Source organism: Chiloscyllium punctatum, chromosome 24, assembly GCF_047496795.1.
Source record: "Chiloscyllium punctatum isolate Juve2018m chromosome 24, sChiPun1.3, whole genome shotgun sequence".
NCBI lineage: Eukaryota > Metazoa > Chordata > Chondrichthyes > Orectolobiformes > Hemiscylliidae > Chiloscyllium > Chiloscyllium punctatum.
The window spans coordinates 55,044,797-55,067,570 of NC_092762.1; the positions used below are offsets into that span (position 1 = coordinate 55,044,797).

Here is a 22,774-nt window from a genome sequence, read left to right on the forward strand (position 1 = left end):
TCATTGAATTTCCCTGAATTTTGAGATGCCTCTGTTTTGATCAGTGAACTAGAAATAATTAATTGCAAAACCAATTACATGGACAGCTAATAAATCATGTTTGACAAAATAATTCAGTGATAATAAAAATGGAAGGTACTGCCCCTCAGGCACAGAGTGACACAGTTGCTGAACTTAAAATCTGCCAATTTGTTTGCAGGTGTACCTCATTTTTGCCTTTCATTCTGCAGATGTCAATGTCATGTTGATTCGATCGCCAGGTCAGCTTCTGTGGAAAAAGAGAACTACAGGTTAAAAAACAGGGCAAATTGAAAAGTCTTCCTTGAAATCTGCAAAAAGATCATGATTACTTTGGATCCTCAGTTTTACAAAGCAACCATCTTTCTACAAACTGGCAAAGTAACATGTTCTGCTCGCAAAGATTCCATAATGAAATGTAGGTTACACAAATCTAAAGGGAATTAAAAAGCATAACCAATGAAAAGAAATGTTAGTTCCTCAGGTTTTATTGAACCAAAGTAGATTTCATGTTTTGAAGCATTCGATGAATCTCGCAGAACTTTCCTTTCTACATAAGATCACCTGAGCATATAAGCAAGCTGGGTAATGGAATGAATAGATGAGTTGGCAGTTGGGTTGGACATATTTATTTGTAAAGAATTAGAGCTTGCAAATGTTTTACGGAATGCATAGACTTGGTGCAACAAATACCATTTTTTTAAACATAATTTTATGATTTAACTTATCCACCAAGATAATAGATATCAGTTCAGAGGGGAAAAAAATACTTTCATTCCTGAGTCAAGTACATTATGGCAATAAAACTGCCTGAAAATGTACTTCCTAATCTGAACTTGATATCTCAGAAACAATGGATAACCGGGGACGATGAACCATCAAATTGCTTTGTTAACAAGAACCATGCATGAAGTAATTTATTGATTTATTTTGTTTTCACTTTACAGCTAATAGTTTAGACTCAATATACTGAGAGGGATCAGTCAGTGAGATCTCAATGATTGTCTTCCCCTGGAAACCTCTCGTGTCAGAATCAAGTGTTCCTATCACAGATTGCAAACAATTCATTCAAAGAGGCTGGTTTCTGCAACCTGTTGGTTGCCTTGTCTCCAGCTATTAAGAAAGCAAATTTGGACAGTAATCTTCCAACCTACATTTGTACTTCTTAAGCTAGAAGGTTTCTCTCTTGGCACTTTCCTGGTCCTAACAGGATGGGAAACCTTATGTTCCATTCCTGACATTTAAAATCACCAGGTATCTCCATAATCTTTATCTCACTTCTGATTCATTATTCATCAACTCCTTTTTCTCTAAAAAAAAGGTGTCAACTGACACATCGTTATCAGTTTTACAATTGGAAGAAATCCTGAATTCTGTTGCAAGACGAAACAGATTCACATGGAGTACTTTGTATTGACAGCAACCTGTTAATTAATGCCATAAATTCAATCATCAGATGAGTGGGTCAGGGTAGGAAGGGAGAGCAGTGACATAGCAAACTGTAACTGTCACATGTTCATCCTTCTCCAAGCACCACGCAGATTCCACCATTGAAGAACCAAACAAAATAAGAAACAAACCAACCAAAGGTGTCACTTAATCATCAAAAAGTGTGGTGCTGGAAAAGCACAGCCAGTCCAGCAGCATCCAAGGAGCATGAGAGTCGACATTTCGTGCACACACTCTTCATCAGCTCTTCATCATATTCCTGAAACTCCCTCTGATTCATCTCATTTATGAAATCCAAGTCTTCGACTCCCCTTCCACCTCAAGGTCTTTTTAGTTCATGACTTGTGTCAATAATTTTCGGCACTTGTTTTCTTTTCTTTCACTGTTCCCCATATAGAACATAGAACATTACAGCGTAGTACAGGCCCTTCGGCCATTAATGTTGTGCTGACCTGTGGAACCAATTTGCTGCCCATCTAATCTACAGTATTCCATTCTCGTCCATATGCCTATCCCATGATCATTTAAATGCCCTTGAAGTTGGTGAGTCTACTACTGTTACAGGCAGTGCATTCCACACTCCTACTACTCTGTGAGTAAAGAAACTATCTCTGACATCTGTCCGACATCCATCATCCCTCAATTTAAAGCTATGTCCCCTCCTGCTAACCATCGCCATAGGAGGAAAAAGGCTCTCACTATCCACCCTATCCAACCCTCTGATTATCTTATATGTCTCAATTAAGTCACCTCTCAACCTTCTTCTCTCGAAGGAAAACAGCCTCAAGTCCTTCAGCCTTTCCTTGAAAGACCTCCATATCAGGCAACATCCTAGTAAGTCAACTCTGAACCCTTTCCAAAGCTTCCACATCCTCCCTCTAATGTGGTGACCAAGACCATACGCAATACTTCAAATGTGGCCGCACCAGAGTTTTGTACAGCTGCAGCATGATCTCATAGTTTTGAAACTCAATCCCTTTACCAATAAATGCTAACACACCGTATACCTTCTTAACAACCCTATCAACCTGGGTGGCAACTTGCAAGAATCCATGTACTTGGACACCGAGATCTCTCTGCTCATCTACACTACCAAGAATCTTACCATTAGCCCAGAACTCTGCATTCCTGTTATTCCTTCCAAAGTGAATCACCTCACACTTTTCCGCATTAAACTCCACTTGCCACCTCTCAGCCCAGCTCTGCAACTTATCTATGTCTCTCTGCAACCTACAACATCCTTCGTCACTATCCACAACTCTACCGACCTTGGTGCCATCCACAAGTTTACTAAACTATCCTTCTATTCCCTCATTTTTAATATTGACAAACAACAGTGGACCCAAAACAGATCCTTGCAGTACCCCACTAGTAACTGAACTCCAGGATGAATATTTCCCATCAACCACCACCCTCTGTCTTCTTTCAGCTTGCTAATTCCCGTCCAAGCTGCTAAATCACCCTCAATCCCATGCCTCCATATTTTGTGCAACAGCCTATTATGGGTAACCTTATCAAACACTTATCAAACTTTATCAAACCTTACGGAAGATAAGTCAGAAATGTACATGCTTATAACATCCAAGGATAGTGGCAAATTGATCAAAAACTGACTCTGTGGCAGGTTAGTAAAACCAATAACTGTGGATGCTGGAAATCTGAAATTAAAAGAAAATTGCAGGAGAAACTCAGCAGATCTGGCAGCATCTGTGGAGAGAAAACAGGATCAATATTTTGGATCCAGCAACTCTTCGTTAGAGATGGTAAGGTATGGTTCTGTGACTGGAAGGCTGCTTCCATTTGGGATTCTGCAGGGCCCAGCATGGGGCCCGTTGTTTTTCTAGAAGATACTAGTCACTTAAACTTAAGTAGAAGGGTATGATGAAGTGGTAATACAAAAAATAATCATGTAGTTGATTGTGAGAAAGGTTGCAGGAACGTATCATTTTAAGAAAGGAAACCCAGACAAGGGAATGCACAATAAATGATGGCAAGTTGAGAAGTGTAACATGACCAAAGGACATTTGAGTGTGCATGTTCAACATTCCCTGAATATAACAGAGCAGGTTGTTAATGTAATTAAGAAGGATAATAGGATACTTCCCTTTATTAACCAAGACACATAACCTAAGAGGAAGGGGCTGGGGAAAACACCAGTTAAGATACATCTGCAATATTGTTTCTTGATCCTCTCATTACAAGGTGTTTGGATTATGCTACAGAGGGGGGAGAGGAGATTTTCAAGGACAATGGCAGCTATGGAAAATGTTATGTTAGGATTGTTTTCTTTGTATTTCATCTGATACTTCTTTGTCCACTCTCCAACATCTTCTGCAGCCTCTCCACTTCCTCAACACTACAACAATACACTCAGTTCCTTCATCTAGGTTATTAATGTATAATGGGAATAGTTGTGATCTCCATAACTGACCCCTGTCGAACTCAAGTAATCACTAGCCTTCTGCCCATCTATCTGTCCTATTGATAGGATCATTAGATAGTTCATTCCCAGCCCTGATCCCCTTGCAGCCATGTCTCTGTGATACCCACAACATTAAATCTATCAATTTTAACCTGTGCTACATTTATCTTGTTTCCTATACTGCATGCATTTAAATACAATACCCTCAGTTCTGAATTGACCGCCTCTTCTCATAGCTGTCCCCTTATCTGCTGTGCCTGAAATTAGATTCCTGATCCTTCCCGTACTCTTTGCCCTTTTATTTATCCTGGGGATAACCTCTCCTGTGATCCCCCCACTTTACCTTTGTCCATAATTTTCCATGCAACTGAACCCACAGCTTCCTCCTTCCCCAAGTGCTGGTGCCAATGTCCCTTGAATTGGAATGCGTTTCTCCCACACCAATCTTTGAGCCATGGGTTTACCTCTTTCATCTTGTTGACCCTGTGCCAATTTGCTTGTGGGTCTGGTAGTAATCCAAAGGTTATTATCTTTTTGATGGTGTTTGTTAATTTAATCCCTAGCTGTTCATATTTCCTCACTAGAAGCTCTTTCCATCTGTACCATTGATACCTACATGGACCATGACAACTGGATCTTTCCTTTCCCACTCCATGTTCCTCTGCAGCTCAGATGAGACATCCTGAACCTGGGCACCAGGTAGGCAATACAGGCTTTGGTATTCTCAATCCTGACCACAGAGAACTGTGTCTATTCCCTGACTATACTCTCCTCAATTACAATTGCATTTCTCTTTTCTCCCCTTTCTTGAATGGTTCTCTGTACCACGGGGAGAGGGTAGGTTGCTCATCCTCCTCATAACCCTCACTATTGTCCACACAGGGAGCAAGGAGAATCTCAAACCTGTTAGACAAGCTCAAGGACTGAGGTTCCTTCAGCATTACCTCCTGAAATCCTCTACCTGCCTCGCTTGTAGTCACACCCTCCTGTCCCTGAACACTGACCAAATTTAAGGCAGTTAAGCTAAGGGGTGTGACTGCCTCTGGAAACACTGTTCAGGTAACTCTTCCCCTGATGTGTTTAAATTTTTCAAAATCCACAGTCCAGCTCATCAGCTCTAAGCCAGAGTTCGTCAACAACCAACACTCAATATAGACGAGCTTCCACATCATACAGTTGCAACAAATTGTCTGGCCTGGCATCTCAATTTTAATTACTCAGTCATCAATTTGTGATATTTGAAAGAATAATTCCTATTGGTCTTTTAGTTTGTAGCCTTAAAACATTTCTCCTATTTACCTTCAATCTGAAAGCAATGTATAATAGATAGTCACATGAGCAGCCGTCACCAATGGAAAACTTATGGTCTTCCTCTGATGTCATGCTTTGTTTTGAGATGGGCCCCTGTTCCTGGGCTTCAACTTATCCTGTTTGAGAAACAATGAACCAGAAAAGCAAAAAGCACCTTTTCCCCTCTGCACGAAATTCCTACACTGCCTCCAAAGTCCTGGAATGATAGACTCACTCAGGCTGTGTCTTACTCCAGATGTGATCTCTCCTTCCTGACTGTGCACAGCTTACTGATCATGCACTTCCAAAAGGGCCTCTCCTGAATAGAGCTGAGGTGAGCTGAGATGACCCATCCTAGTTAAGCTTCAATAGTAATCAACACCTAGAGAGGCCCTATTCAGATTTCAGATGATTGACTGATAGATGTCCCTCAACTGGCTGAGCCAGCTACCTCATTAAACGTATAACTACACTACTGAATTTTCAACTTTTAAAATGGAGTTCTATTCCCTAGCTGCCTCCAAAGAGTTAGAATCATAGAAACCCAACAGAACGAGCCTCAACCCTCCAAAGAGCATCCCACCGAGGCCTACCCCACCACCCCATCCCCCTATTTCCCATGGCTAATTCACCTAGCCTGCACATCCCTGGACACTATGGACAATTTAGCATGGCCAATCCACCTAACCTGCACATCTTTGAGCTGTGGGAGCAAACCGAAGCATCCAGAGGGAATCCACGCAGACACACTGAGAATGTACAAACTCTACTCAAACAGTCGCTCGAAGCTGGAATCGAATCCAGGTCCCTGGCACTGAGGGAAGCACTGAGGGGAAGTCCTTGAACTATATACTCACTCCAGATGTGATCTCTCCTTCCTGATTGTGAGATGCCTACTGATTCAAGCCACTGTAGACTTGATGGAGTTGAACTGCTGCTGTGTAAAGTATGGTGGGGAAAGAAGACTTGCCTTAAATTGTATGCTAATGTTGTCTATGCAGCCCTATCTGTGGAATACTTGGAGTAGATGACATCTGTAGAGCTACACACCACATATACAAATCAAGGGAGGAGAAGAATAGAATATGACTTATTAATTTGAGCAAAAACATCTTATTTTCTATATCATATATATCTCACATTGCACACATTGCATTACCTCACATTGAACAGATTGCACAAAGGGGCGGGTGACAGTTAATAATTACAGGTACTGAATGTACCACAGTTAAAATGATAAATGACAGGTTTATTGTGTTGCAGAGTTTAACATCAGAATGTGCAAACTAAACATTTTCTAATTCCCAAGGTTATTGGTGAAGGTTTGATATGCTGAATATATCGTAAATGACTTCACAATTATAAAATACAAAGCGACTCAGTGGGACACAGATTCAAAGGCTTTTCAGCTCACATTTGAGTTATCCATTTGAAATATTCCTATCCGCTGTCAGCCATAAGTACAGTAGCTTGCCAGATAAAATGAAAAACCAGAAATCTGGAATCAAAGTGGAAAAATGCAAAGCAGGACAGTGGGATTCGAAAGACAATAGAAAGATTAATGTATCAGGTGCTTCAGAACTGGTGCTGAAATACAATAATATCTTTTCTGAACAAGGTTCCCATTCGAAAAATTCATTTGCTTTTTTCTCCCCTTCAGATACTAACTGACTTCTTGAATTTTTCATATATTCTATTTTTGTAATAGATCAAAGTACACTTTTATACATACTAATATTTACTGAGCTATGTTTCGAGGGTGTGAAGGTCACGTTCTGAGAAGCCAGTTAGAGGATAGAACCTCACGCAAAGATTCAGCTCTGTACTAGTGCACCTGAAACAATTTATAGATTTAGCTTCATACAGGCAGACTCCCTTCTCTTTGCAAATACTAATAGCTCCATCACCCTTTGGACGCCTCTTCTTTGTATGACCTGAGGGCACCAAGCAGCCAGCTCTGTAACTCTCACTGACAATTCTTTAAGAAATGAACTGACTTCAACAAACAATGCTGCTACGGTTTATATTCAGTTGTAGTTTCTTTAAATCTATACAACATTGCAATAGACAGAATATTGGCTGTACTGAGTGAGCAATACATACTTCGCTCCTCCTTTGCATCATTAAAATGTTGCAAATGCTACCAATAGATTTCTTTACAGTATTTTCAAAATCCTCTTCCCACCCCCACAGACAGTCATTGCTGGTAATAAAGGTCAATCTTAGTCGCTAATTGATGACTTCTTGACAGAATCATCATAGATGGGAATAGGTTGGTGGTGTGTTTTGCTCTCCTAAGTCAAGTGCCGAAAATATTGTCATCTTATCAGCAGAAATATACAAGTGTCCCATTACTTCAGAACAACTCCCTGTACTGAACGAATGTGAATGGATCCCTTGTCCACTTCAGCCACCCTGTGGCCTTTTTCAGTGAGATTGTCAATTCTGCTCTGGAATCTGATGTCCGCTAGGCATTGATTATGTGGAATAATATTCAGAGGTGATTTACCAGGATTCTGCCTGCACTGGAGGGCATGTCTTATGAAGAAAGGTTGAGGGAGCTCGAGCTTTTCTCATTGGAGTGAAGAAGGATGAGAGGTGACTTGATAGAGGCTTACAAGATGATGAGAGGCATAGATAGAGTGGAAAGCCTTTCTCCCAGGGCAGAGAGGGGGCATAATTTTAAGGTGATTGGAGGAAGGTTTAGCAGAGATGTCAGATGTAGATTCTTTACAAAGAGAGTGGTGGGTGCGTGGAATGCACTACCAGCAGTGGTAGTAAAGTCAGATACATCAGGGACATTTAAGTGATTCTTGAGTGGGCATATGGATAATAGTAAAATGAAGAGTATATAGGTTAGTTTGATCTTAGAGTGGGATGAAAGGTCGCCACAACATTGAGAGCTGAAGGGCTTGTTCTGTTCTGTACTATTCTATTTTCAATGTTCTGTCACATTCAGATCAAAAATTGATCATTCAGCCCAAAAGGGCTGTGAATAGCAGTGCAATATTAAACAAAGGAACAAACAAACAAACAAGACGCAAGAGTAGGCTACTTGGTCCTTCTGTCCTGCTCTGCTATTCAATAATGGCTGATCTGATCTTAACCCCAATTTGTCATTCTTGCATACCCCTGATAATCTTTCATCCCATTGTTAATCAAGAATCTATCTACCTCTTATTGAAAATATGTAAGGATTCTGCATCCACTGCCTTTTGTGGAAAGGAATTCCAAAGCCTCTCAAACCTCTGAGAGAATTTTTTTCCCTCTTCTTTGTCTTAATGGGTGGCCTCTCTTTTTCCAAATAATGACCTCTAGTTCTGGATTTTCCCAAAGGAGGAAACAACCTTTCGACACCAGAGTCTGCTCAGGATTCTATATGTTCCAATTAAGCCACCTCTGACCCCTTTAAAATTCAGAGGATTCAGGCCTATCTGTCCAGGCTTTCCCCATAAGTCAATCATCCATTTCAGGTCTTAGTCCAGCAAGCCTTCTCCGAATTGCTTCCAATGCATTAACATCTTTCTGCAAATACAGTGACCAGTACTGCACACAATACTTCAGAGAGTTTCACCAGTGCCCTGTAGAACTGAAATATATCGTCTACACTCTTGCGTTCAATTCCCTTCACAATAAACCATAATGCTATTAGTTTTCCTGACTACTTGCTGTGCCTTCTGTGATTCATGCGCTAAGACACCTAGATCTCTCTGCATCCTCTCACCATTTAGATTATATACTTCTTTAATTCTTTCTGCCAAAATGGACAATTTCACAATTTCCCACCTTGTACTCCATTTGCCCACTCACTTAACCTATTAACATCTTTTTGTCCTCATGTTCTCTTCATCACCCAATTTCTTGCCCATTTTTGTGCCATCAGCAAACTTAGCCACCATGTCTTCAGTCCCCTTGTCAAAATCATTTATATAAATTGTAAAAATTGAGGACCCTGCACAGATTCCTGTGGCGTATCTCTCATTGCATGTTGTCAGCCTGAAACAGACCCATTTATTTCTACTCTCTGCTCCCTGTTAACCAGCCAATCTTCTATTCATGCCGATATGTTACTCCCTCAACCTGGAGCTTCTACTTCCCACAATGACCTTTTGCTCATGGAAATGCCTTCTGAAAATCTGAAGTACACAGCATCCAGTTATTCTTCTTTAGTCAGAGCTTAAGTTTCCTCGTCAGAACTCCAACTAAATTAGTTAAACATGATTACCCTTTGACAAAACTACGTTGACTCTGCCTGTTACTTCAACTTACCAAACTGCTTCATTATATAACTTTTAACAATAATTTCCAACATTTCCCTATTACAGATATTAAGCTGTAGTTTTCTGCTGTCTGCCTTGCTTTTTGAATAAAAGGAGTAATATTAGGTATTCTTCAGTCTGAAAGAACACTCCCCAAATCTAACAAGTTTTGGTAAATTAAAGTTAACACATCAACTATCTCACTAGTTATTTTTCTTAGGACCCTAGAACCTGAGGAGTTGTCAACTCACAAGTCCAACAATTTACTCAAGTGTTACTTCCTTGGTAATGAGCCAGAAACGCAAAGTGGGTGATACATCACTCCCTTCTCCAGTGGCCCCCAACATGACAAATGCCAGTCTTCAGCCAATTTGATTCACTTGACAAGAGGACCAAGGGGCTGCTGGGAAGGTAAGTTCCCTCTAAGAGGGACTTACCTCGAGAGTCAGGCGCCTTCATTTTAAGCAGCAGCGGCAGCAGTGAGAGTGAGGAGCTGAATGGGAGCGGTTGAATTGTGCTCTGGGAAGGTGAATGAACTGATATATTTGGGCAGTGGCTGCTACTAATAAAGTAATTCACGAAGTAGAGATGGCTGTGCAGGTGATGTGAGAGCTGGCTGATCCCATTGTGAATGGTAGTGATCACAACTGCAGCAAGTGTTGATTGCTGGAAGAACTCTGGCTCACAGTTCAAGAGCTGGAATCTGAGCTTCAAACATTCCGGAACATTTGGGACGAGGAGAGTTACCGGGACGCTTTGTTTTAGGAGGCAATTACACCTGGTAGATTAAGTATTTCAGATACAGTCAGTGATCAGGGAGAGGACAAAGTGAGGACTGCAGATGCTGGAGATCAGAGTCGAGAGTGTGGTGCTGGAAAAGCACAGCAAATCTGGCAGCATCCGAGGAGCAGGAGAATTGACTTTTAAGGCACAAGCCCTTCATCATGCTGCGCGATCAGGGACAGCAGGGTGTGATTGCAAATGAGGCCAATAGGGGGATCCTGAGTTCAGGAATGGAAGAGCCTCAGCTCTTGACCTTATCCAATAGGAATGTGATACTTTCTCCCTGTGTGGATGAGGTAAAAGGCTGCAAGGAGGATGAGCCAGTTGACCATGGCACTATGGTCCAGGATGCCATTCAAGAGGGGGAGCAAAAAGACAAGTGGTAGTTATAGGGCATTCTATAATTAGGGGTATGGATAGTATCCTTTGTGAGCCGGATTGGAAGTCCTGTGTAGTGTGTTGCCTGCCCGATGACATCTCTGACCGGCTTGAAAGGATATTGGAGCAGGAGGGAGAGGATCCAGTCGTCACAGTCCACATTGGGACAAACATCAGCAGCAAGTCTAGGATTGAGGACCTGGGCGAAAGTGAGGACTGCAGATGCTGGAGATTAGAGTCGAGAATGTGGTGCTGGAAAAGCACAGCAGGTCAGGCAGCATCTGAGGAGCAGGAAAATTGACATTTTGGGCAAAAGCCCTACGTCAGGATGTATGACCTGTTTGGGGATTATCAAGCATGAGGAACGAAATGAAGGAATTGGTCCTTGAGGGTCATAATCTCTGGAAAACCACCCGAGCCATGTCAAATTGCCTTAGGGATAAGAAAATTAGGGAAGTAAACACGTGGCTAAGGAAGTGGTGTGGGAAAGAGGGGCTCCATTTCATGGGGCATTGGCATCAGTTTTGGAACCGAGGGGAATCTTTACCAATGGGACAGTCTCCACCTGAACCAATCTGGAGCCAGTGTTCTAGCGAAAGTATAAATAGGGCAGTGACAGGACTTTAAACTAGTGAGCCAGGGTGGGGGAGGGGAAGGGAAAACAACAGGAAGTATAATGGTAAATGAAAAGGAAGCAGCAGGTTAGAATGTGTGCAGGAAGTTTAAGTACAAGACCGACTATGAATGAAGTAAAAGGGAAGGATAACTCAGAAGATATTTTTCTAGATGTTGGAAATCATGAGGGTAAGAAAGCTAGCATAAAGGCACATTACCTGAGTGCTTGTAGCATTTGTAATAAAGTCGATGAGTTAACAGTGCAAATCATCACAAATGAGTATGATTTAGTAGCCATTATGTAGTGTTCTGGTCACCGTGTTATAGGAAGGATGTGGAAGCTTTGGAAAAGATTCAGAGGTGGTTTACTAGCATGTTGCTTGGTATAGAGAGAGGTCTTATGAGGAAAGGCTGAGGAACGTGAGGCTGTTTTCATTCGGGAGAAGAAGGTTGAGAGGCAACTGAATTGAGGCATATAAACTAATCAGAGGGTTAGATAGGGTGGACAGTGAGAGCCTTTTTCCTTGGATGGTGATGGCTAGCATGAGGGGACATAGCTTTAAATTGAGGGGTGATAGATACAGGACAGAAGTCAGAGGTAGTTTCTTTACTCAGAGAGTAGTAGGGGCGTGGAATGCCCTGCCTGAAAATGGAATAATGTAGGATAGATAGGCTTCAGATTGGTTCCACAGGTTGTCACAACATGAAGGGTCGAAGGGCCTGTACTGTGCTATAATGTTCTATGTCCTATGGTTACAGGATGGTCATGACTGAGAGTTACATATTCAGGGATATCAGACTATTCGGAAGGACTGACAGGGAGGTAAGGGGGGGGTGGTGCAGCTCTGATGTTCAACGACAACATCAGGGTGGTGCTGAGATAATATAGGTTCGATGGAGAATAAGGTTGAATCTATTTGGGTGGAAATTAGAAATTCTAAGAAGAAAAAGTCACTGATAGGCGTAGTCTATAGGCCTCCAAATAATAACATCACTTTGGGGTGGGCAATGAACGAAAAAAAAACCTAACGCCTGTAAAAATGGTATAGCAATTATCAAAGGGGGATTTTAATCTACATGTCGGTTAGTCGAACCAGCTTGAGGAGAAGTTTGTTAAGTGTATCCGTGATAATTTTCTTGAACAGTTTGTAATGGAAGTGACGAGGGAGCTAGCTATCCTAGATCTGGTCCTGTGTAATGAGACAGGAATAATTAATGACCTCATAGTTACGGATCCTTTTGGAAGCAGCGATTGCAGTATGGTTGAATTTAGAATACAGATGGAGAATGTGAAGATAAAATCCAATACCAGGGTCCTACGCTTAAACAAGAGAGACTACAGTAGGATGAGGGAGGATTTAGCTAAAGTAGACTGGAAACAAGACTTTATGGTGTGACAGTTGATGAGCAGTGGAGGATGTTCAAAGCAATTTTTCTAAGCATTCAGCAAAAGTATATTCCAGTGAAAAGGAAGAACTGTCAGAGAAGGTGTAATTTGCCATGGGGATCTAAGGAAATGAGGAAATAAAGAAAAATTGAAAGAGAAAGCATACAAAGTGGCCAAACACAGCATGAAACTGGAAGATTGGGAAAACTTTAAAGGTCAACCAATAAGCCACAAAAAGAGCCACAAGGACAAGTAAGATAGAACACGAGAAAAAAATATCAAATGTTTCTACAAATTTATAAAACAAAAAGAAAGTGGCTAAAATTAACATTGGCCCTGTAGGGAATGAGAAGGAGGACTTACTTATGGGATATGAGGAAATGGCTGAGGCATTGAACAGGTATTTTGTATCAGTCTTCACCGTGGAGGACACTAATAACATGCCAGTAACTGACTAAGAGATGAAGGTAGGTGAGGCCCTGGAAACAATAAATATTATGGAAGAGGTAGTGTTGGGCAAGCTAATGGACCTCAGGATAGACAAGTCTCCTGGCCCTGATGGAATGCATCCCAGGGTACTAAAAGAGATGGGGAGAGAAATAGCAAGTGCATTGGTAGTAATTTTCCAAAATTTGCAGGACTCGGAGGCAGACCCAGCAGATTGGAAAACAACAACTGTGACGCCACTGTTTAAAAAGGGAGGTAGACAAAAGATGGGGAATTATAGACCAGTGAACTTAACCTCTGCAGTGGGGAAGATGCTTGCGTCTACTATCAAGGAAGAAATAGCAAGGCATCTCAGTAGAAATTGTCCCATTGGGTGGACGCAGACTTCATGAAGGGCAGGTCATGCTTAAGAATCTTTTGGAATTCTATGAAAACATTACCAGTAAGATGGACAAGGGAACCCAGTGGATGTGGTGTACCAAATTTCCAAAAGGCCTTCAACAAGGTGCCACACAAAGAGGCCGCTGCATCAGCTACACATGCATGGCATTATGGGTAAAGTATTAGCATGGATAGAGGATTGGTTGACTAACAAGAAGTAAAGAGTGGGGATAAGTGAGTGCTATTCTGGCTGGCAATCCATAATTAGTGGTGTGCCTCAGGGATCAGTTTGGGATCGCAATTATTCACAGTTTATATTGATGATTTGGAGTTGGGGACTGTGTGTAATGTGTCTAAGTTTGCAGGCGACACTAAGATGAGTGGCAGAGCAAAGTGTGCAGATCTGTGAAACTTTGCAGAGGAACATAGATACTTTAAATGAGTGGGCAAAGGTCTGGCAGATGGAATACAATATTAATAAATGTGAAGTCATCCATTTTGGTAGGAGTAACAGTAAAAAGGATTATTATTCGAATAGTAAAAGGTTGGAACATGCTGCTTTGCAGAGGGACCTGGGTGTCCTTGTGCATGAATCACAGAAGGTTGGTCTGCAGGTACAACAAGTAATTAGGAAGGCAAATGGAATTTTGTCCTTCATTGCTAGAGGAATTGAGTTTAAAAGCAGGGAGGTTATGTTGCAGCTGTTTAGTGTCCTGGTGAGGCCACATCTGGAGTACCGTGTGCAGTTTTGCCTCCTTACTTAAGAAAGGACGTACTGGCACTGGAGGGGGTGCAAAGGAGGTTCACTAAGTTGATTCTGGAGTTGAGGTGATTGACTTATGAGGAGAGACTGAGTAGACTTGGATTATATTCATTGGAATTTAGAAGAATGAGGGGGATCTTATAGAAACACATTAAATTATGAAGGGAATAGATAAGATAGAAGTAGACAGGATATTACCACTGGCAGTGAAACTAGGACAAGAGGGCATAGCCTCAAAATTAGGGGGAGCAGATTTAAGACTGAATTGAGAAGGAACATCTTCACCCAGAGGGTTGTTAATCTAAGAAATTCCCTCCCCAGTGAAGTCATTGATGCTACTTCAGTAAACGTTTGTAAAGCTAAGAAAGATTTTTTTGAACAATAAAGGAACTAAGGGATACAGTGAGAGAGTTGGTAGATGGAGCTGAGTCCATAAAAATATTAGCCATAGTCTTATTGAATGGTGGAGCATGCTTGAAGGGCCAGATAGCCTACTCCTGCTCCAAGTTCTTATGTTCTTATGACATGATATCAAGAAATGGTTGGAGCCACAGGATACTGAAAGTTGATGGGCCCCACAACATTCCAGTGATAGTACTGAAGACTTGTATTCTAGAACCTGCCATTCCCTCAACCAAACTGTTCAAGACTTGCGACAACCTGATAATGTGGAAAATTGCCCAGTTGTGACCTGTACACAGAGAAAGGACAATTCCATGTCCAATAAATTAATTTCAAAGAACTCCAGTTAAGGTTTACTACACTAGTCCCAGGTACAGAGGGACTGTCTTATCAGGAGAATTTGAGTAAGTTGGCTCTGAATTCAGTAGGATATAGAAGAATATGAAGTATTCTTATTGAAACATACAAGAAGGACTTGACAGGGCAGGTATGGAAAGGTTGTTTCCTCTTTGGGGAGAAACTCAACCAGAGAGCAGAATAAGCAGCATTTAAGACAGAGGTGAGGATGGGGAAAAGGCAGTAACGTGCAGTTTAGGCTTATCAGGTCAGCTCAGGTCTCATTCAAGGGTGGACTAGATTTAATGGCCTTCTTCTGCTCCAGTGTTATCCAGAAAATGCCTTTCAGCTCCTCAGGTCAGTTCTGGTCAAAAACAACCACATAACTATTCTAATTCCATTTTCCAGCACTTAACCTGTAGCTGCCTGACGTTCTTAGGATAATGCAGTCTGGGCCATGTAATATGTAGGATTAACACGGTCCGTTCTGTGTTACACTGAGGATGTTACCCAGACTAGAGTGTTTAGAACCAAACAGTAACAGCCTGGTTTGCACTATGAGGAATATGGAGTAATGTTAAGGCTGCAGTGTATGACATATTGGATAGCATGGAGATTTAAATGGAATACATTCAAGTGATACACTTGTAAACATTTTTCTTACTTAACGTGTTTTACAGGAAAAAGTTAGTATTTATGACATAGTTATACTTTACAAAGTTAGCCATTTAAATAATGCTCGGCCTACTGTGTGTCTTTCCCTACTGGAGCCATAACAATACTTACCCAGCGACTAATGGATTTCAAATAACCTTTAGAAGGGACAAGGATGTTATTGAAAGCATTTCTGGAACTGTCCTATCACAATAAATATTTCATTTTAAATGCATCCCCCATAACAGAGCCAATCATTCCCATTCACTTCGCAAATTCTATACCTTAAATATTTATTTTTGTGATAATCGTGCTAAGTGTGGTAAGCAATGTTAATGCCGGGAAATAGTTCCCAGCGTCATCAACAAACCCTGCTACAGTATCTAAAGCTGAGTCAAATGCAGAGAAAATCTCACTCAACTCCTCTCCTTCAATTCAACATTTTCCCATTTCTTACATCAGCCATCCTGAGTGAGATTGCCAATTTCATTCCAAATTTGGGGGTTTTCTATTTTGTGAGTCCATGCCATTAAAATGTGTTTTGCCTCATTTCTCCATGGGAGTCATTGGGAAAGAATTTCTCAAATGCATTTACTGTAAGTGCATTTTAAGTCCTCTGTGATCTCAGTACAACTTACAAAGGGGTCAAGGATACATCTGTATTTCTCTGAATTGTGCTCTTCCAATCTCAAGCCCCCTTCACGTCTTTGACATTTTTAAAAAGAGTAAGGTGCTGTGAATGTTTTAGTTTAGAAACGAACTTTCAATTTCTGGATCAAAGCTTCAAACCCAGATTTATGTAATAATGCTCACTTTAAGGGTCCTAGGAGGTAAGTTTTGATGTGGAGTTTATATTCAGTAGATTGTATGTATCAAACAAATTTCACCAGGCTCTATTGTCTAGGGAAGGGAAGGCTTAATACGGGGTTATTAAATTATGAAAGGATATTGTAGGGCAGATGTAGAGTAGACAGTTCTCCTTTTGGGAATATCTGAACCAGCAGCCAAATATATAAGAAAATTGGTTATAAATCCAATCAGGAAGTCTGGAGAAATCCTACCCAGAGAGTGGTCAGAATATGGAATTAGTGCCATAAAAAATAGTTGAGACAAAGATATTTAAGGGAAAGCTTGACAATTCACCAAATATCCTCAGACAGCACCTTCTAAACCCACTTCCATCTCGAAGGCCAAGGGCAGCAGATACATGGGAACACCATCACCTGCTTCTTTCCCTTCAAACCACTCCCCATTCTGGAAATATATCTGTTCCTTCAGTGTCACTGGGTCAAAATCCTGGAATTTTCTTCCTAACAGGACTGTGGGTCAAGCTGCAGCAGTTCAAGAAGGTGGCTTACCACCACCATCTCAAGGGCAACTAGGGATGGGAAATAAATGCTAGCCAGATGATGATGTCCATATTCCACAAAATGATTAAATAAAAAGAAACACATGAGGGAGAAATTAATACAAAGTTAATACTGCCAGCCGTGGCTCAGTCTTGCCTTTGAATCACCAAGTTCTGGGCTCAAATCTCACTTCAGTTCTAGAGCAAAAAGTCAAGATTGACACTCCAATGCAGTGCTACATACTTACTGTACTGTCAAAGATTTTACCTTCCTGATAAAATGTTAGACAGATCCCCCATCAGCCTACTTTGGTGATGTAGAAATTCCATACAATATTTGAACAGCTACCTCTAATATCCAGGACAATGCTTTTCCTTCAAACAACATCACATCAACAAATTATTTGGAATTATCGCATTGCTGTTTATGGGAGTTTGCTATGGGTAAATTGGTGACCATGCTTTCTATATTGTAACATTGACTAAACTTGCAAAATTGGTTGTAAATAAATTTCAGTTATCCATTGGTCATGAAAAATGCGATAAAAATGACAGTGTCTCTCTCTCTATTGTTGTACTGAATTAATAGGATAAACATCAGCATTTGTTTTATGTATTCGGGGTTATTGGCAACATTGGCTGGGCCAACATTTATTGCTTGTCCCTCGTTGTCCTTAAGAAGGAGATGGTGAGCTGCCTTATTGAATCACTGCAGTCCACCTGCTGTGGGTTGACCCACAATGCCATTAAGAAGGAAATTTCAAGTTTCTGACCCAGTGACACTGAAGGTACAGCAATATATTTCCAAGTCAGGATAGTGAATGGCTTGAAGGGGAACTTTCAGGGGTAGTGGTATTCCCAAATGATTGTTGTCCCTGTCATTCTAGATGCAAGTAGTTGTGGGTTGGAAGGTGGTTTAAGGATCTGAGGGGAACTGAATAGAATTGAATTGAATTTATTGTCACGTATACCAAGGCACAGTGAAAGGCTTTCTGAGCAATACAGGCAGATCCCATAGTTAAGTAGCATAGATAAGTAAATAGTAAGTAAATAGTAGCAAAAACACAGGTACAGGTGAATGTTAAGAGTTTGAGAGTCCGTTCAGTATTCCATCAACGGTAAGGTAGAAACTGTTACGAAACCGGCTGGTGCGTGTTCAGGCTTTTGTACCTTTTCCTCGATGGTAGAGGATGTAGAAAAACATTGCCAGGTGGGATGGATCTTTGAGAATACTTGCGGCCTTTCCTTAACAGCAGGCCTGGTAGATGAATTCTATAGATGGGAGGTTAGCCTTTGTGATTGTCCAGGCCGAGTTTGAATTTCAGCAATGCATCTTATTGATGGTATACACCACTGCTTTGGAGGCTTGATGGTGGATGGAATGAATGTTTGTGGATGTGGTGTCAATCAGGTGTGCCACTTTGTCCAAGATGGTGTCAAGCTTCTTGAGTGTTGTGGGAGTTACACCCAATGGTAACACCTTTGAATGTCAAGAGCAGTGTTTAGATTCTCTTGTTGGAGATGGCCATTACCTGGCACTTGTGTGGGTGAAGGTTATTTGCCACTTATCTGGAAGTTGGCCAGGTTTGGCTGCATTTGGACATGGACATACCTTTTCTTAGTTAAAGGGCATAAGACTATCTGCAGCTTTCCAGCTATGGTCTGATCTAGTGTTTTGTTTGGTATACTACCCATATTACATTAATCATACAATCCATACAGCACAAAAAGAGACTATTTGGCCCATTGAATCTGCACTGACCCTCCGAAGAGCATCCCATCCAGACTCATAAACACACATGGGACTTTTTCGTCATGGCTAGCCCACCTAACCTGCATACCTGTAGACACTACCTGGCAATTTTTAAGCATGGACAATCTTCCTATCCTGCAAATCTTTGAAACACAAAGAGGAAATCCACACAGACATGAGGAGGATGTGCAAACTGCACAGACAGTCACCCAAGACTCGAACTGAACCTGGGTCCCTAGCACTGTGAGGCAGCAATACTAACCACTTTGCCACTGTGTCACCCATGACTGTTAGCTTTTTTCTGACTTTCAAATAAGATTCCCAAATACCTTTGAACTTTAGCTTTATGCAATCTTTTTCCATCTAAATATTATTCTTCTCCTCTATTCGTCTCACTAATATCTGTAACCTACATTATATCTTCCTACATTATATTCCATTCATCTGCCCATTCATGAACCTGTCTATGTTCCATTCCAGATCCTGCAGGTAACAGGACCAAATTCTATAATCCTGCAAGTAATACAATCCAGGCTGCTCTATACTGAATATAACATGGCCCGGACCAGGTTATCCTGCATAATAAGATGTGCTGCAGGGAACATGGTCCAGATTGTGTTATCCTGAATGTGACACAGCCCCGACTCCGATATCCTGAATTTAACATGGATCAGGTTGAGTTACCTTGAAATATGGGCCAGGCTCCTTTATCCGGCAAAATAATTGTGCAACTCAAAACAACTGAGCAGTCGAAGAGAAGACCATAAGACCAAGGACAGAAATTAGGCCATTTGGGCCATTGAATCCGCTCTGCTATTCAGTCATGACTGAAAGGTTTTTCAACCTCATTTCTCCACTTTCTCCTCATAACCTTTGATCCCCTTGGCAATCAAGAACTTATCTGTCTTTGTTTTAAATATACTCAATGACCCAGCCTCCACAGTCTTCTAATGCAATGAATGCCACAGGTTCACTACTCTCTGGCTAAAGACGTTTCTCTTTATCTCCGTTATAAAAGGTCTTCCCTTTACTTGAAGGCTGCGCCCTCAGGTCTTCATCTCTCCTACCAGTGGCAACATCTTCCCAACGTCCACTCTGTCTAGGCCATTCAGTATTCTGAAAGTTTCAATCTGATCCCTCCTTATCCTTCTAGTATAGTCCAGAGTCCTCAAACATTCCTCATATGTGAAGCCTTTCATATGTAAGAATTTAAGTGGGTAAAGTAAAGCAGGTGGAAGGTAATTAATATAAAATTGGAACAAGTGATGCTGACCTGATGCCTGATACCAACTTGCAGTTACATCGACCCCTGCCTCATTTCACTTCTTACCCTTCCTGATGACCAAAAGGCTTTGCAATGTCTAGTCCTGACTTACTTTGTGGCAATAAAGCCTATGGAACAATTTTGGACAATCATCGGGAATGATTTCTTCAAATGCGTTGAATTCCTACAGTGTGGAAACAGGCCCTTCGACCCAACAAGTCTACACTGAGCCTCTGAAGAGTAACCCACCCAAACCCACTCCCCTACCCTATTACTTTACATTTACCCCTGACTTATGCACCTAACCTACACACTATAGGGCAATTTAGTATGGCCAATTCACTTAATGTGCACATTTTTGGACATGTTTCATTCTTGATAGGGAAGTTGCAGCCATTGTCGGTCACTAAATACCTTCTCCCATTCAGTAGCTTTAAAAGCTTCACACAGTGCTTGAGCCCTTCACTGTAGAAAAACTACTTGTCACTTTTATTTTGTTTCTTTCATCTGAAGGACAAAATTTGGAAGTTCCAAGTCAGATGGTCAGTGAGGTGGAACCACTTACATCCAAAGGGGAATTGGCTTGGGTAACGCAGTGGAACATTGATGGGGCAGTATAAGTGAATGCAACAATTAGATGCATTTCTGGATGGAGAAGGGAATGAAAGATATGGTGAGAATATCATTTTTGTGGCCTGTAATCGATCAAAACAGGACAGCATTGTTGAGCTAAATGGATTTTTCTAAGGTTACACGAAAGTGCAGCAAACTCAGTTGAGAAGAAGAAAAAGCTAAAACATCCATGTCACAGCAATCGTTCAAATCGAAAACCTTAGGTGTTGGGCTAAAGCTCATCATTAAAGACAATATGCATCAAGGTTAATAACACGATGCCTGGATTTCAGCAGAGTAAGAGTCTTGAGTCCTGATAACTATCTGGTCCTGTGGAGGAGATCTGAAATGGTTTTCCTAACTGCCTCTCAGATGTTGCCTTTAGGATGTCTTTCAATCTTACTCTACAGAATTCTCACCCAGCAGTCAACCTGACTTAAAAACTGCCTGTGTGTGAGGGGAAAGTCTCAGACAGAAGGCTGCTTTGCAAATGTAGAGTGAAAGTAGGGAAGGAAGTATTGGGATCACGGTTTATTCATAACTAGGCAAGGGAGTGCAGGTTAAGTCACTGCTACAATTATGGAGTCAGCAATATAAGCAAGCTTTTTTGGGCCAGGAACAAACACTTCAACTTCTCTCTTGGACCACAAGCAGTGCTGTAAAAAAACATGATTCGGAGATGCCAGTGTTGGACTGGGGTGTACAAAATTAAAAATCACACAGCACCAAGTTATAGTCCAACAGGTTTCCAATTAAACCTGTTGGACTATAACCTGGTGTTGTGTGATTTTTAACTCTGTAAAAAACAATTTACCTTCTTTGTTTGATCCTTCTAGTCTTTGTTTACATGTAAGGAATACTGAATGAAAAGGATTAAAGTTGAAATATCTGTAGGATTGGAATAGCTGGTGTATCTGTTCCCTTCCCTTTGTTAGAGCCGAAAGTGGGAAGGTTCAAAATGGTTTGAGATCATGTTTGAAAATTGAAAAAAAAACATGGGGGTGACGAAAATGCATGGTCAAAAAGGAAAGGAAACACATTATTCAGCTACACCAAGTCAGCCCAGACAGCCTCATTAATGTAATACAACTGCTGGGTGTCAGTGCGGGTGGAATAAGGAAGGCATTACATCATGTTCAGCAGGATGAGTAATGCAGTTTAGCCCATCAGTTCAAAGACAACCTTGCTAGGCTGCTCCCTTATCATGTGGGCTTTTGTTTATTTATAAGAAATCTAGTTCTGCATAAATAAAATTGTAGCAAAATACAATTGAAGCTTTTTAAAAAGACTCTGGTTTCTTCATCCAGCAAGTCTAATAGTGGTTATCTATATGCCCAATTATTAGTGTCTAGAATTTACTATTTTTTGCGGTTGTAATTTGGCTTCAGGACTGATCAGCAGGAGTTTAAATGCCAGCAACTTCTTTCAAAAATACCTCCTTTTAAATGTAAAAACAAACGCGGGCACTTAACTGCACAACTTGATTAAGCGATACAAATTAGTTAACCTGAAACTAGAAACTCAATGCGTCATCTTGTTAATTATGGAGCTGTGTCAATTATCTGACAATTTACATTATCAGTCAGGGTGACTCTCTCTGTTGTTGCAGCCTAATTGAAGTCTCGCTGTCATCTTTACTGCAAATATCTCAAATAATTCACACATTCAGGTTTCCCAAAGAGTTCTGTCAATCATCATGTTTGTAAAGCTTTTGCTTGCTTCTCAGGAATTATAGACAAAATGTAGCACAGAAAACAGACCATTCAGCCCAACTGCTAAGCTTTGTTCCTGATGAAGGGTTTATGCTTGAAACGTCGATCCTCCTGCTCCTCAGATGCTGCCTGACCTGCAGTGCTTTTCCAGCACCACACTCTCAACTCTGATCTCCAGCATCTGCAGTCCTTACTTTCTCCTAAAGCTTCGTTCCATCCTCCTTTATCTCCACTGTGTGGAGTTTGCACATTCTCCCCGTATCTCCGGTTTCCTCCCACAGTCCAAAGATGTGCAGGTCAGGTGAATTGGCCATGCGAAATTGCCCGTAGTGTTAGGTAAGGGGTAGATGTAGATGTAGATGTAGGGGTATGGGTGGGTTACGCTTCGGCGGGGCAGTGTGGACTTGTTGGGCCAAAGGGCCTGTTTCCACACTGTAAGTAATCTAATCTAATCTAATCTAATCTAAAACATCAACTTTTGATGTTTATCCAGTGCGCCCA

General features: G+C 41.2%; 1 protein-coding gene across 8 annotated transcripts in view; it reads right to left on the reverse strand.

Moving 5' to 3' along the window:
* The window catches only part of sema6bb (sema domain, transmembrane domain (TM), and cytoplasmic domain, (semaphorin) 6Bb), a 559,267-nt gene that overhangs the window by 178,754 nt on the left and 357,739 nt on the right, over window positions 1–22,774 (reverse strand). For all 8 annotated transcript variants that reach the window (XM_072593864.1, XM_072593857.1, XM_072593863.1 and 5 more), the window contains one exon: window positions 206–268. In XM_072593864.1, coding sequence (XP_072449965.1) covers window positions 206–268 — 63 coding nt within the window. The remainder of the gene's footprint in view (window positions 1–205; window positions 269–22,774) is intronic.